Source organism: Cryptomeria japonica, chromosome 6, assembly GCF_030272615.1.
Source record: "Cryptomeria japonica chromosome 6, Sugi_1.0, whole genome shotgun sequence".
NCBI lineage: Eukaryota > Viridiplantae > Streptophyta > Pinopsida > Cupressales > Cupressaceae > Cryptomeria > Cryptomeria japonica.
Window position 1 is genome coordinate 277,604,556 of NC_081410.1, and position 17,355 is coordinate 277,621,910.

The following is a 17,355-nucleotide window of genomic DNA, read 5'->3' on the forward strand; positions in this document are numbered from 1 at the left end:
CTTGAGAGAGAGGTCGGTGCATGGAGGGCATATTTCAGTCACATCAATGAACCTTTGGGACGTTAGGATCCAGCTAGATCACCAGTGCAAGCACTTCCACTTCAATCAATCAGTGAGGTAGAAAGATTCAGGAACATGGTTCAACGTACAAGTAATTGGATGGATAGATCTCATACAGTGGCCATAGAATTTGTAACAAGGATGATGAAGATTATTCATCAAGCCATCCAGGTTCTTGAGATAATCCACAATTTAATGATAACAGTAGCTGCATTCGCCCATACCAAGGATGTTATCATTCCTGTCTTGAAAGTTATTAGACATACATCAAGGAAGATCTTAGCGCAAGAGAAGATTTTGGATGGGGAATCTCACAGTTTGTTTCAGTGGTCAACCTTACTCCATATGAAGAGTGCTTTCTTCGAGGACATTAGTGTTAGATGTGGCCAAGTTGAGGAGGTGATCAATCCGATCCAGGACAGAGTATTTGAGGTACTTCGTACCATTCTTGGCAGAAGGATCGAGGTCGAGACAGATGTGGATATGCAGGAGTTAGAGGATAGAATCAAGGTCATCTTTTGCAAGGACGCAAATGTTACAGATGAGCAATATGATCAAATGTTTGCCACCATGCTCCTGATTGAAAGAACAAAGGAACTTGAATCTACTTGGGACGCAGCTCTTCTAGATGCATTCGATCAGGTCATCCACTTGGAAGAGAGTATGAAGAATCTTCCCGAGATTCCAATTGCAGAAATCGAAGGAATTGTATCAAGATTCATTGCATATGCTAAGAAAGAGAATTGGAAAGGGAATAAGATTCTAGATGAAAGGTTGTTACAGATGACATGACATCTTATTTGTCATTGGTTTATGTCTCCTAGGTTTTTGTGCCAAATTTAATATTTGGCTATGTATTTAATATTGTTCAGTAAAAGGAGGCCATTTGTAACAAACCCTAATTAGGGTTTGGGTGTCATGATCTTGATCGTTGATCTACTTTCAATCTGGACCTTTCATTGTAATTGGGGATGCTATTTATACCCCCATTTTTCATTTCATTTGGTAATAGTTAATAGTCAATAGTTGTTGTAATAGAGAAGAGAGATAGCTAAGAGATTAGAAGTTAGAAGCAATTTTATTTTGTAGCAAGATTGAGTTTTGAAGAGAGGAATTCAAGCAATTGTTGTACATGATGACTTGGAAATCAATAAAATATTGAAGTTATGGTGTTTTGTTGCAACTTTCTTGGTTATCTTCATGGTTGTTTAATCTACTTGAATCATGCTCAATCAAAGTAGTGTGTTAATTTGAAGGACATAGTGTGAGACTTGATCTTTGGTAGGATTCGTAATCCAAACCACTAGCTTCTTGCTGATTGTAGGAACGCCTTGCGTGGTCAACTGGAGAATACTTTGAGTCCCTTAATCTTCAATCATTATTGTATCTTAGATATGTACCTTCGTGGTAGTATCTTTGATCTTTGATGCATTGAATATCATTTTGTTACCTTAGAAGATCGCATCAATTTCAATAGAGTTGTTATCTTATGGCGAAATTGAAGTTGGTTGAATCTTGCCAAGTCTTGTCCATACGAAGTCATTCCTAGGGTTAGGCTAGATTAGACCTCTTTCAAACCCTACTCTTTTGTTATTTTTTGAAAAGTTCCTTTAGTTTTAGTAAAATCTTTGAACTTTCGGAATGCGTAAGACCCCTTGAAGGAAACAGCAAATCACATCATACCGCTGGAAGCTTGTCCACACGTAGAGACCCTACTAACAGAACCTTGGAGTCTTCCTAACTGATCCTTTATGCGAATCTTCAGCAGTTAGAGACTATTTTCTCAAGAAAGGATAAGATGCCTATTGGTATTTTATTCTGTGTATGATGGTGTATAAAATACACGTCAACAGGTAGGAAGTCCATTTAGGGCCATCATAGCAAGTTCTTTGTTGTCTACTAGATGTCCAATAGTGGATAGTTGATCCCTATGCTCAGTGATCCTCAAGAAATAGGATGTAACTGTTTCTCTTTTATTCATCTTTATATGGTGTAGTTGATTCTTTAGGGTGAGAGCCCTGCTAGTGTTGTTGATTTCATAAATGTCAGCTAGTGCTTTGAACATCTGAAAGGCCGTCTCATATTTAGAAATGACCGGTACAATGTGGTCTCATACGCCTTCTCACTGTCCTTGCTCCACTGAATTTTCTCTGTATCATCAGAGGGTTCAGGAATTTCACTTTTGACATGGGAGTCAATTTTATTTTCTTTCAAAACAAGCATGATCCTGAATTTCCAAGATACAAAATTTGATGCTCCATCTAATCTATCTTCAAACCTGACTCCGGTTGCCTTTAGGATTATGGGAATGTGATCTTAGTAAGAGCCTAGTGAAAGTTTATGAGATCGTTACAGAATTTTAATATGATCTTCCTTAACTTCGCTCTGATACCATGTTAAGTTCTTTCAAAATTCTGTGATCAAAATAGAAGAGATGGAGATATGATCTGAAAGTTGTATTTTATCTGCTATAGCGTGTTTTAAACATGCACCACACTTATCAATTTCGCTGTGTGCATCCTACTCAATGTAAGCATGCTATATAAGTGGATGAGGGGTTACGTAGTGAAGAGATATGTCTTCCCACGTGGGAAGACACGTCTCTTCCCTACATACCTCTCACCACAGTATATAAACTAGTCACCGTTTACTTACCCGATCAGAAGGAGTGTGACTTGTTTGAGAATCGCTTTACCACCCGATACCATGAACGGTGTAACCGTTGGTCAAACACGATAAGTTAACTTTGGTTTTATTTATCATTAGTTAACGTTAACATATTAGTATATGTAATCAAATTAATATATATATATATATATATATATATATATATATATATATCGGAAGCATGAAATAGTACGACCGACGTTACAAAATTAACATGAACAGCTCAGAAATTAAGATAATTGTATACTTTTAACCACAAATCAGCAGCTTGGAGTCTAGACTATTATGGTGTCAGCAGCTGCCACCTAGTGGGCAGAGATGTTACAGTCAGGAGCACCTAAAACAAGCCAGAAAACCCAGAATATGTAGAAAACCAAGGGGCAAGAGCTAGTTTCCATTAAGCAGTATAACAGAAAAACTATGAGCTTTATTCATCAATGCTAGCTAGCCCACATTTTGTCATGAATGCCATCGTGTAACTCATTAATAAGCTGTCATACAAAACTGTCATGAAGAAGCTGCCAAGTGACCCATGGGTTACAAGTTATAAGTTATAACAAACAATTCAAGGATCCCAACCCTAAGTCACAGAAATAACTTATAAGGATTGGGCCTACATAAGCTGAAGTAATTGAAAGGGGCATTACATAGTTTCTGGTGGCATATAGGAAAAGCAAATCCGCATATTTAAGTACGCTTGTTTGGTTACAAAAGATAGCTTCATAAACTATGTTCTACAATGTTTCTGGGGGCAAGGAAGGTAGGGGACTGCAGGACATATTTCGGGGATGATACTATTAGAGACCATTTTTTGCAGATGATATAATATATATACACATGTGGGAAAATTCAAAAATATAAGCTTCAACGTTTTTCATATATTACATATTCATAAGAATCTAATATATCAGGCTACAAAAGAATATGTACTTAGTAACTACAGTGGCCCCTAATTATAACAGAAGAAATAGAAGCATTGAAAATATGATGTGCCCATTCTGACACTCTATAGAGCTAAATAACTAAAGAATATTACACAGCAATCAAATTGTTCTGATCATGAACATAAGATCATCATGTTTCTTATTTTGGAACGCAATGAGAATAAGAGTATGTGCATATGACCCGATGGCACATTGTTTGGAAAGCATCAAAACATATCAAGCAAATTGTTGCATCCAACCTTTACTGAGGTGCCTTTGGAGCAATTTGTAGATTTTTAGAAAACCATTATATCTTCCATCAAGCAGTGTATGTTTTAAATTCCATGCCTTCAATTCATGAGTTTCATTTGTCTGAGCAATGTGAATATTCAAGGATGACTAGTCATAAACCATTCATAAGCCCTCCCTATTTTCAAGTTCACAGCTACACATAGGAAAATGATTTTGTTAATTATAAGTGGCAATGCCAATGGGTGAGTAATTGCATATAGGGTCCTAAGGTTCCGAAAAGGGTGTTAGAGCATGTGGGCCACCACACCCTTATTTTCTGGCTTTTTTTTCCTTTTAAAATTTTATTGACAGAAAGTGTCCTGGCTTTCCCCAGAGGACAAGGCGAAACCAAGGTATATCCCATCATCCCCATCTCTCAGGTTCAGCAGTAGGGACACAGACATGGGGCTGATGACATATTCCATGTATCCCCTCTTCACAAGCAGGTAAACAAAGAAAGTCATAGAACATAATATTTGATCATGGTATGCACCCAAAGTCAATTTCCCTCAACAAAAATATGAAGCATATCCAAGAAAGCAATACATAATTACTGATCCATCAATATGCCTAGAAATAAAACTCAAGCTTTGCTAACAAATAAAGAAATATATTTGTAACAATAAAAAAGAAAGACACTCATAGAGTAACTTCATACTTGTGCTTTTTTCGTACTTCTTTGATATTTGACACAAATGTATGCTCCACAAGCTGATGTCTCGGGACACACTGAAGAGTGATTTCAGCTACAATCCCAAGCCCACCTAACCCACAACGAGCCAGATAAAACAGCTCAGGATCCTTTTCTGCAGAAAGATATATTGTTCCTTTAGCCGGGGTAACTAGTTTTATACTGACTACCTGCTCATCAACGGGTGGTAACCTTGCTCCAGTTCCATGAGCTCCAACCTGCATAGTAGAGAAAGCATAGTAATTTCCATATCAAGGCTTATAGAAGGAATCGTTTTACCATATAAACTTAAAAAAAAATTATATGTATACTTTTTCTCTCCATGGCAATCAAGCTAATCTCAGAGGACTCTGCCAAAGCAAAAAAATTTCATCATCACTAAAAATTACTCAAGACCAAAAAGAAGAAAGGCCTATGTGCTTATTTATTCATATCACAGAAGAAGCACAAGCATATGCTAACTATGTGCATGTTAGTAAAGAGCCAGTAGAGCCTTTCCACTATGTTCCACAGCATTTCCAGGATGGTGATGGCAGTCCAAGATGCCTTTTTTTGGGAAGGCGATAGATAAAATTAGATTTAGGGAAATTCCATTTTTACAAGTTTAGCTGTACATGACATCAAGATTCAAGTTTAGACATTCACAAATTCAAGATTCAAAGTTCAATATTCATTGATTCAAGTTTAGCAGCTGTAAGAAAGTTTTGAAAATTTCCAATTTCAGCCAAACATTTTTTAATTTTCACTGGTTTTCTTTAACCTAAAAAAATTGGACATCTGATCTCAACAAAGGGATTTTTCAAGAACAAGTCCCTGAAAATGTCAGGGACGGGCACAAAGTTTGGGAAAAGGAGAGAATAGGCAGGAGGAGGATAGGGGCAAGAGGAGGCCACATGTAACTTAAAATTTTCATGATTGAATGATAAAAGCAGAAAGAGTCTAATGGATAAATAATGAAAGCCTACTAGATGCTTCCTATGTGTTCCTCCATACCTTAAATGTGGTGGGCAAGGCTAAAGTATACCCCACACTTGAGGATGCACATTTTTGTAACATTTTAAGGAAGACTACTTGACAGTTTTTTCACTGTTTGACAGTTTGAGTTGTTGTACTTGCTCGATTGCAATAAAAAATATATATTTATCTTCATAGTTAATGATTACATTGAATTTTACAATCACATATGATCTGGTTGATCACCTCAGGTACCCATGACCTGCTGGAAGATTTTCAGTTGAGCTGTCTCATGGCTCTTGGTGCAGCATAGGGTTAGGAAAGAAAACTCATGACCTAATAACCAATTTGAGGCTCACTTGAGTAACTCGCCAATAAGTTGTTATAAATTACATCAAATTAAGGAATTTTTAAATTCAAGGCAAGAGAAATTTCAATGTACCAAAAGCTCACCAGAATTAAACCAGATACCATTCTCTCCTGACAAATATTGCAGGCTTAAGCCAGCAACACTTTGTAAGGAAATTTTGAAATGTCCTCACAGCAGAATAGAGAATGCCACACACAGTCTCCATCCAAGAGAATGCAAGCAAAAAAAGTTGTGATAGGGAGTGTTACCTATGCCAAGAGAGGAAAGATACCAACACAAAATTTGCAGTTACTTCACACAAGGCACCCATACCTGAGACATAAGTTGAGGGCACTATCAATGAAAATACACTGATTTTACATCGATGAGCCATCCATTACAGTCCATCCAGATATTTTAGAATATTTGCAGAGATTTCACTGTAAGATGTCTAGAACATATTCCGTCCAGAGATTCCAGAAACTTATGAAAATATAGATGCCAGCAATTAGCAGAATTGTTTGTCTGCAACATTGTAAGTAAGAAAGATACAACAAAAAGCCAACACACTGGTTATTGTAGGGATATTCATTACCAGCAGACAGTAAACTCCAATCTTTGGATTAATCAACTGGAAAAAATGACTTCTCTAAATATTATATACAGACAGATGTTAACTCCTTGGAAATTGTAAATGTTGGGACCCAGGAATACACAGAAAATTGTTTGTCCTAGCAAGACTGGCATGCATACTTTATGTCCATTTTATACGCTGTTGAGTCTGGACTCTATGAGAGTTATAAATCTAGAAGAGAGCTTTTTTTTTCAGAATTCTTTTGTCATTTTTAGATTCAGAAGTCTGCAATTAATTCTTCGTTAAGTCATGTCGCCAAAGTTGAGACTGACACAGATTTAGAATATGGTTAGGAAGTAATGAAATCCATGATGCTGTGTGGAAATGCCATATAGGCACTCTCTCATTCATGAAACCCTAATTCTGTTTAGATTGACATATGTTATTTGGTTTTGTTCTTTTTCTGTGCTCCACAAAGACATGTCCCCTGCTTGGTAACCCCATCCCCATACCAAAAATTTCTGGGGACTCGGGAACAGCCAGGAAACATCCCCTCACCAACCCCCTTTTCAGCTAAAAATAGGAAACAGACGGGACATAGGGGACGGCTAGTCGTCCCCAAGACAGTCAGGGGATGTCCAAACATCCCCCATATGTCCCAGGGACGGCTAGCCATCTCCTAACATACCTAGGCACAATTTTATGTAATTTAAACAAAACAACCTTTCAAGTTTCAAAGCTTATTTGATATATAACATACCCATAAGGATTTACGAAGATATAAAAATGGTGTTTCCCATGAAGGTTTTTGAAGGTGTTAATTTGGGCTTGGTGGCGGAAGCTCCGCCCCTTGACCCAATTGGGGGTGTTGCCCCCAAATCCCCATCAAACTATAAGTCTAACCAAGTACAAGACAAATGATGGATCATGATCACAAAATCTGCAAAATACATATTCCCTATTGCAAATCTCTACATCTTCATAGTCAAAGCCGCAATCAAGGATTATCTTGTTTCTTATAATGGACAACTTGTTTAGTATACAAGGACTGCCATAGACAAAGTTGGCTTGCTATATTCAATGTTCATTATATTGTTGAATACATGTTAAGTCCTGGTAGGCAAGAAATGCCATTTTCATAATGCAAAAATACTAATAGTATAATACCCATGATTCCTATTCAATTACCCATGCTCACAAAGGTTCTATAATGTCTATGATGAATGCTTTATCAATTTTATGATATGAATATTTGAAATTTCTCTATATTTTAAAAATTTCCCTATTTTCTAACAGCCGCCCCCTGCTGTCCCCTAAATATTGGCCCAAAAGTACCTTTGTACCAGAAAAATGTCCTGTCATCCCCTGCCATCCCCATCCCTGAAACTCCATAGAGCATAGTTCTTTTTTATATAAGTAGTATTTTCACATAAATTATGTGTTGATTTTTTTGGATTCAGCTGTGTGATTTTGAATTTTTGAGTCAATCTGCATCCACCCATATTTCATGAGTAGTTTTGTTCTTTGCACACAAAGACAAACACTATAAGGTAAGGTATGGTACCTCTAGAAGACAACTATTTCTTTGAATACTCAAGACTTGCCTCAATGATTCAGAAGATAGATTTTTTTCAAGAAAGCCCAATATAATTCACATGATAGAAAAAAATTTAGACAACCAAATAATCTAAAAGATCAATATTTTTTATCACAAACTATGTCAATTTTAAACAATAACCTTTTTGTAGTACATAAGGATCATAGACCTGTATGATTGTGTACAAAATACACGTCTCTACGTGTGGATAAGCACCAGTGGTCGTTGTGATTGCTGTGTCATCAAGGGGCCTTACGTTGCCGAAGATTTTGCTAAACTAAACAAGCTTTTTCAAAAAATAACAAAAGGATAGGGTTGGCAAGAGGTCTAATCTAGTCTAACCCTAAGAATGACTTGATGTGGACAAGACTTGGTGAGATTCTACCAACTTCAATTTTGCCATAAATTAACAACTCAATTGAAATTGATGCGATCTTCTAAGGTAACAAATGATTTTTCAATACATCAAAGATCAAAGACACTACCACGAAGGTACATATCCAAGATACAACAATGATTGAAGGTTTGAGTGATTCCAATATCTCCAGTCGACCACGCAAGGCGTTCCTACAATCAGCAAGAAGCTAGTGGTTTGGAAAGCGAATCCTACCAAAGATCAAGTCCAACACTTTGTCCTTCGAATTAACACACTACTTTGATTGAGAGTGATTCAAGAAAAATGAACAACCATGAAGATAACCGAGAGAATTGCAACAAAACACCATAACTGCAATATTTTATTGATCTCAAAGCCATCATGTACAACAATTGTTTGAATTCCTTTCTCAAAACTCAATCTTGCTACAAAAGTAAATTGCTTCTAAACTCTAATCTCTAATGCATCAATAATTTCTAACTCTCTCTCTTTCTAGTTACAAAATGAAATGAAATGAGGGTATAAATAGCATCCTCAATTACAATGAACGGTCCAGATCAAAAAGCAGATCAACGGTCAAGATCATGACACCTAAACCCTAATTAGGGTTTGTTACAAATAGCCTCATTTTTACTGAACAATATTAAATGCATAGCCAAATATTAAATTTGGCACAAAAAACTAGGAGACATAGACCAATGACAATTAAGATGCCATGTCATCTATAACAACCTTTCATCTAGAATCTTATTCCCTTTCCAATGCTCCTTTTTAGCATATGCAATGAATCTTGATACGATTCCTTCGATCTCAGCAATTGGAATCTCGGGAAGATTCTTCATTCTTTCTTCCAAGTGGATGACCTGATCAAATGCCTCGAAAAGAGCAGCGTCCCATCCAGGTTCAAGTTCCTTAGTCTTTTCAATCAGGAGCATGGTAGCAAACATCTGGTCCTGTTGCTCATCTGTGATATTAGCGTCCTTGCAAAAGATGACCTTGATTCTATCCTCCAATTCATGCAAATCCACATCTGTCTCAACTTCGATCCTCCTGTCAAGAATAGTACGCAGTACCTCAAATACTTTGTCCTGGATTGGGTTGATCACCTCCTCAACATGGCTACATCTAGTACTGATGTCCTCGAAGAGAACTTCCTTCATCTGGAGTAAGGTTGACCACTGAAGTAAACTGTGAGGTCCTCCATCCATGATCTTTTCCTGCGCTAAGACCTTCCTTGATGTTTGTCTGATTACTCGCAAGACAGGGATGATAACATCTTTGGTATGAGCAAAAGCGGCTACTGTTATCATCAAGTTGTGGATGATCTCAAGAACCTGGATAGCCCTATGAATGGTCTTCATCATCCTTGTTGCAAATTCTATGGCAACTGTATGAGATTTGTCCATCCAAGTACTCATACGCTGGACCATATTCCTGAATCTCTCTGCCTCATTAATTGATTGAAGGGGAATTGCCTGTACGGGTGATCTTGCTGGATCCTGACGTCCCAAAGGCTCATTGAGATGGCTGAAATATGTTCTCCATGCACCGACCTCTCTCTCAAGCTTTCTATTCTTCTCCATTTCTTCTCTAAGCTTATCTTTCAAGGCCTCAAATGAATCGGTGGCATCGTCCATCGTCTGTTCGGCTGTGGATGGACCTAGCTCAAATGTCTCTATATCATATTCCTCTGCTAGGATCTCACCTTCATACTTGTCCACTGCCGGTGTAGCTATCTGTAACTTTCTGGATCCAGTCTCATCCCTAATCATCTTGGACATCTTGGTAGCCTTCTTCTTCTCTGTCACTTCCTGAGAATGTCCAACAAGGCTCTCTAAATCAATCACATTGTCTTCGTCCTCGATCACAATCACCTTCGTTAATCTTTCCTTCAACCAATCTGGGATAGCCGATCTTGTCTCTTTAACCTGTATCTCCTTATGCAATGCTTCTTCTTCTCTAGGAGGAGATGTTACCTCGTCATTGCTCTTGTCTTCATGTAACTCATAATCTTGGAGAGATCCACTTGGTGACCCTCGAGGTGCCTGTCCTTCTTTATCATTTTGTACCATTGACTCCATAGACTCTTCTACTTCAAGTGTCCTCTTCTCTTGTCGAGAAGATGTGCCGGATGAGCGATCTCAGTTGGCCCCTTGCTTCTTCTTGGAAGATTCTTTCTTCTCAGGTCTCTCTTTTCTCTTCGAGCCTCTTGGATGGAGATCGCCTTCACTTGCACTTCGAAGGTTGCCTTCACTTGCATTTCTGGGATTAGGATTACCTTCGCTTACACTAGCTCCACCTTCGGCTAGTTTCTCTTCCAAAGTGAAAGTCATAGCTATGCCTTGCTCTCTCAACTTCTGATGCTGCACATCAACCCATCTGCGAGTACAAGACAAGACTGGAGCCATCAAAGCATCTAGATCCACAACCTCGGGCTCATTCCAATCTAACCTTACTGATTTGCTTTCTCGATCATAGGATGACTGGAGATGTCTGCCACTGTCCTGATCTTGGTCGGCCACTCTGTAAATCTTGCATTTCCTGATGAAATCCAAAGGCAATCTAGAATGCATCTTTCTTTTCACTTCAAGATCGTCTAAGAGATTCATCATAAAATCTTCTATTTGGAACTCATGCTTAAACTTCCTACCGACTGTCTCCTCTATATATCCATGTGGATCAAAGCTTTCTCTCAAAGCAAAGAATGAAAAAGAATACAAAGCTAACTCCTTCTCTGCGTCATCCATGGCTAAAGCATTAGGACATACCTCAACTGAATTGCCCAATATGATAGGTACCGGAACTCCATTCCCATGCCTGTGTCTGAACGCCTTCGCATAAGCTGCCAATTGTCTTGTTACCTCAAGTAACACTATTCTGTATGTCGGATATCTCGGCAACATGTATGGAGGTGAAGGACATCCATGAACTCTAATATAAGTAAACTTTGGAAATTGGATAAACCAAGCACCGTACCTCTTTACTAGCTCTTGTGCATCCTGAGATAATCTGTTGTGAATCCCACCTTGCAACGTCCTTGTGATGTTCATCGTGAAGGTATCATTAACTAACTTGTAGTTACTTCCTGGCGGATGATGCAAGTGGACATAGGAATCACAAACCCTGACCTCGCCGGGTCCTCTTCCAATCACTCCTCTGTGAGGTAGTCCTGCGTACTCGAAGCTCCTGATCAAGGCATATATGACGTATGAACTCATGTGGAAGGACTTGGTAGCCTTGAGTCTCCTCAACTGTACGTCCAAGCAATGGCTAATCATCCTGGCCCAATGTATTGTTCCTTTTCCCTGAACTATCACCTGGATGAAGTAGAACATCCACTTCTCAAAATAGAAGGCTTGAGGGGCTCCTATGACTCGATTAAGCATCGTAATCAAATCTCTATACTCCTCCTGGAAATCAATCCTATGTGGTGTGTTCGGTATCTTGCTCAGGCGAGGACGACTTTTAAGCAACCAGTTCTTATTGATGATGCTTAGGCAAGCATCTGGATCATCTTCGTACATGGACCTGGCTCCTTCTATGCTCTTGTAGACCATATCCCTGTGCTCTGGAAGATGGAAAGCCTCACTTATAGCTTCCTCTGAAAGATACGCCAAAGTGTTTCCTTCCTTGGACACGATCGTTCTGGATTGAGGATCATAATGACGAGCACACTCGATCATCAACTCATGGCACTGCACTGTGGAGGGAAGTCGGCCGCCTTAATGATGCCACTTTCGATTATCCTCCTAGCGACAGGTGATGGCTTGCCAATATAGGGGACCTCTTGAAACTTCTTCGTACTGAAGTTACCCAAGTTGGTATCTCCAATGTTGCTCCACTTAGACACGATCTTGGTCTCCACTTCTTCGGTCTTTTGATCTTCCTTCATGAGAGCTGGACGACTGGTGGATGCTCCCGCCTTCGAGGTCGCCATACCTACACAACATTTCATAATAAGAAACTAGATTTTGCAATGTATAACATAGATTAGATTAATTTTAGGAAACTTCATGATAAGTCCTTGAGTTATCATTTCCTAACAAACGATTGAGCCACTGAAATTCAAAATTTCAAAATTCAAAATTTAAGGCAATGACGATCAAAATTCAAAACAAAACAAGAGAAGATTTCGCCATACCTTACTTGAGAGTTTAACTCTAAAATGCAAAACAAGGAAATTTGCCTAGGCAAAATTTAGAATTTGAAACTTTTCCACGTGATCTTCCTTTAGCAAATGTCCTCCTTAGCAATTCGCCACCTTTGGGGGGTCTTTGACGTAGTCTTTGGCAAGTTCGCTCAACTCAAACTCGCACTCCTTTGGATGATATTCGCACCACTTCCTTTGCTAAATTCGCACTTCTCCTTTATGAAATTCGCACACCCCTTTGTCTACTCCAAATCGCATGTAAATGAAGGTTTAAAATGATGATTAAAAATGAAAATTTTCACCTTCCTTTATAGGCGCTTAACCCCCCATTACCTTTAGGCCGACTTGGTAATTTAAAACAAATTTAAAATAAATTTAAAGGCCGACTTTTGTAAAATGAAACAAATAAACCCCAAGCGCCCCACTTTTTATTAATAATTAATTAATTTAATGCCTTTATAATTAATTTTTTCCGATTTTTTAATAGGCAAAATTAATTAATAAATGTTTTGCGCTATTTTTTTTAAATGCTAACATGATTGGATATTTCAAATTTTATTGATCTTTAGCATTTAATAAAATCCAAAAAAATGTTTTAGCGCCAAAATTTAGAGAGGTGAAAAGATACAAACCATATCGCTCTGGTCCCTGACTGAGGGACAGGAGCGAATTATCATTTTAGCCTGGATTCTCGCCTTCGACGTTTAAAATCACCATCTCCACGTTGAAACTGGCATTTTTTTGCTAGGAATCTCGAGCTTGATCGACTTGATTTTGTGGATGAATGCCTCCTGAGGTTGATATCGCCCTCGTCCCTTGGTGAGGGACAGGAGCGAACCTTGTATTTTCTCCTTGATCTTTGTTTCTTCGATCACCAATCTTCATCATGTGGCAAGCAATGACGTTATCCCTTCGTTCCAAGTTTACCTTATTCGTCCTTAACAAGGCATTTTGATGCTTAAATGGTTTTCGCCCTGGTCCCTTGGTGAGGGACAGGAGCGAACCTTGTGTTCTAGCCTAAATTTGCTATCTTGTAACCTTTGCTTCTTGCTCATCGCCTTCCAAATGACGCTTTCAACTTTATATAATCTTGCTTTGACATGATTTTTGAAGGATAATGAGTGATTTAATGAAAATCGCCCTGGTCCCTGACTGAAGGACAGGAGCGATTTTGTCTCCTTGTTCTAGTTGCTCACTTTTTGACGTTCAACTCCCTTGCATATCATCCTCTTAAGACACCTTAGACTTTGTGCAACCTTGTACGTCCTTTACTTAGCATGATTTTTGAAGGAAATGGCTAGTATAGTGAATATCGCCCTGGTCCTTGCCTGAAGGACAGGAGCGAACTTTAGTATTCTGGGCTCATCTTTGTTTCCATCAATTTGCAATCACCTTCACAACATAGAATGAGGTCCTTTGATCCTTATTGAGCACTCGAAACGTGATCAACATCCAAAACTTAAGCCTCCATAGAAATTTCGCTCTGGTCCCTGACTGAGGGACAGGAGCGAACTAGGGCATTTAGTGCAAAATCTTCATCATATTGACTTGCAATTGTCTTCAAGGCGCAAAATGATGTTCCTTACTTCCTTTCAAACACTTGAAATGTGATTAATTAACATAAATTTGGACACATTCGAACATTTCGCTCTGGTCCCTTGGAGAGGGACAGGAGCGAATTTGGGTATTTTAGTGTAAATCCTTCATCTTTGGTGGTCCTTGCAACTTCGTTCTTCGTCGAGACACCTCAAAATGTCCTTGCCACCCTGTATCCTGACTTGGAGTGATTTAAACTTGAGTGGAAGGAAAGATAACTAACATTTCGCCCTGGTCCCTGGCTGGGGGCAGGAGCGAATTTTCATTTGCAAGCTCAATTACACTTTGCCAACTTCCAAATTTATCTTCAATGGACTCGTTGTGCCCCCTTTCATTCATCCTTGGCCTGGAGTTCGTTCTAACTTGGTGAGAAATTGGCCTAAGGGAGAAATCGCTCTGGTCCCTGACTGAGGGACAGGAGCGCCTAGGCCAATTTGGGCCTCACTTTGGTATCTTGTAATCTTCAATTTGTCTTCAACGAGTTCGTTACGCCACCTTTACTTGCCTCAACTTAATGTTCACTTGATCTTTGCTCAAATTTTGCCTTATGAGGAATTTCGCTCTGGTCCCTGGGAGAGGGACGGGAGCTACCACTAAATTTCGCCCTGGTCCCTGGCTGAGGGACAGGAGCGATTTAGCTTCTAGGTCCAATCTTCTTCACGAAGGCACTTCCAAATTATATTCAACTGATGAAACATATCTCCTTTGATCTCCTCAAATCGTCAAATTCAGCAAGGACAAGGCAATGTTTGATTTTGAGCTCCGGTCCTTCACTGAGGGACAGGAGCGATTTTTGCTCCTGGCACATTTCCGTGTTTGTAAAATTCTTCAAATTATATTCAACGGAAAGAACATGCCTCCCTTTATCATTTCCAATCCGAAATTCATCTTGATCCTACAGAGACAGTAAAATTTTGAGAAACAAGCTCCGGTCCTTCACTGAGGGACAGGAGCGATTTTGCTTCCACAGGCCAAAATATCAAGATTTTGGGATTTTAATCACTTCACAAGGTGAAAACAAGTCATTTCCAATGCCCAGGATCAATTATCAAAATTTTCAAAATTTGGTCAAAATTACTCAATCGGACAAAAATCCAAAATCTCATCATTCACACTTAGACAAATTTGGACTCTGCATTCAAAATTCCGACTGAAACTAGACCAACTCACTTAGCCTCTGGCGAATTCACTTTATTCAAAATTGCATCCTACGAGAGGAAGCTCAAAAATTCAAAATTGGACTGGACTCTGGCCTGAAAACACAGTAACAGAAACCCTAAGGCTTGACCCTAGTCCAGACAACTGGCATACTAAACCAAAATCCTAAAAAGCAAAGAGAAAGGCGAGCAAAAACGAGCAAAAAGAGGGGGTCCCCATTTTAATGGGGTGATGTGTGAAATGGTCACAACAAGACCATACAATATAAATGTTCATATACAGACTGGTCCCTGAGAACAAAGGCCCAAATTTTCGACGATTGAACAGAAACATAGGTATTTTAAAAATTTTAACATTCTAGATATTCTACTGTTAAACATATTCAGCAATTGTGCAGCAGGTTTCAGTAACTAGACAAATTTATCGCAGACTAGAAAGAAGTGGAATGTTTGTTATCAAATTTTAAGCAAAATTCATTCCAACTTGGCTGAAGACTATTAATCTTTGGTATCCATACTTCTGCCTAAAAGGCTGCAGTGATTCTTCTCCTCGCAGCAGGAGACATGGGGATATAGTTGTCCTTGGAGATTAGTGCTTTTTTTGGCCTTGTAATAGGCACATCACTGATAAGCAATCATTTAAGAGGAATAAACAAACATGTAGCAAGCATAAATATAATATTGGATGACAATTAGAGTTTAATCAGCCCGTCCCTTTTTTGTAGTAAATATATCTTGGTTCTTGGAATCAAGGCATCTTATTTTTTATGACTTGAATCTGGTCTTTTGGACCGAACTTTTCTAAACTTGAATTCTTTGAATTGGAAAGTATTTTCTGTTGAATGGAATCAGGCATCTTTTCTGCATAGATGCGATAAGCATACAGCATGGTAATGCATTGTATATGTTGGATAAAAGATCCAAAAGTTGCTTTTGTGGTTAACGTTCAATTTTAGTGTGAGAACTATAGGTTATGAAATAATCTAAGTTCTTATATTAGTTGTATGTTATAATCTAAGTTCTAAGTTCATAATATTGTTGTTGTCAGGTATGGTAGTTCGAGTGGTGGTTGAAATGAATGGCTTTATCAGCCTTTATCTAAATGCACATATCATCCCCTCATATTTGATAACATAAAAAAAGAAAAAATTGTGTGCAATCATGGTGTAGCTCTATGTTTTCCGATCCTACATTGGAGGTGGTCTAGCATATCTGGCACAACAAAACATGTCATAGTGGGAGACAAATGATTCTCCCATCTTCACAGCAAAAACATGGATAGTACAGCTCTCATAGATGACTGAACACACAAAGAAAGAAAGAAATCGTATTAATGTGCTTTTGGTTCCAGTGATTTGAGTTAAGTTGATTGGGTATGAGAAGCAAATTATCATGCAATATTATCCTCCGGTGATGATTCTTTGGCAAGTTAGAAGGTCCAGTATCTGGTTGAGCAGTAAAACGGGGTTATCTTCATTTTCAGTGGTGTAACGTGTGGACCGGATTCCTTGAGTTGATTCCGATGGTTATTGGCAAGTTCGAGGAGATTGGACCGACTTATGGGAAGCGTGTGATCGTGTGTCTTGGATCTGGAATATGATTTTGTGAAGATTTGAGCCAACTTGAAGCTACACATTTCATATTTTGATACTTTGTGAAGCCGACTTGTGGGAGATCATTTTTGCTTGTGCAGATATATAAGATCGATTGGGATAATGCTTTTTGGAAATGAGATGTCATGAGAGATGATTTTAAGAGCGATTGAGCGCAATTTCATGTCCGCACCTTTAGCTTTGTTGATCCGGTAATTAGTAGTAGGGCATAACAGAGCAATTTATCAGAACAGTCCAGCAGATCACTTTGTGCCTAACCGGAACTATAATTTGGCATAATCAGATGCTTCTAATTAGTTCATCTATCATTCTAATCATTTTATATTAGCCTGTAAGGCAGTGAGCCTTCCTCCGAGT

General features: G+C 38.6%; 1 protein-coding gene across 1 annotated transcript in view; it reads right to left on the reverse strand.

Moving 5' to 3' along the window:
- LOC131062627 (L-galactono-1,4-lactone dehydrogenase 2, mitochondrial) overlaps nucleotides 1-17,355 on the reverse strand; it is a 110,478-nt gene that overhangs the window by 46,436 nt on the left and 46,687 nt on the right. The window contains exon 2 of the mRNA XM_057996334.2: nucleotides 4,600-4,850. Coding sequence (XP_057852317.2) covers nucleotides 4,600-4,850 — 251 coding nt within the window. The remainder of the gene's footprint in view (nucleotides 1-4,599; nucleotides 4,851-17,355) is intronic.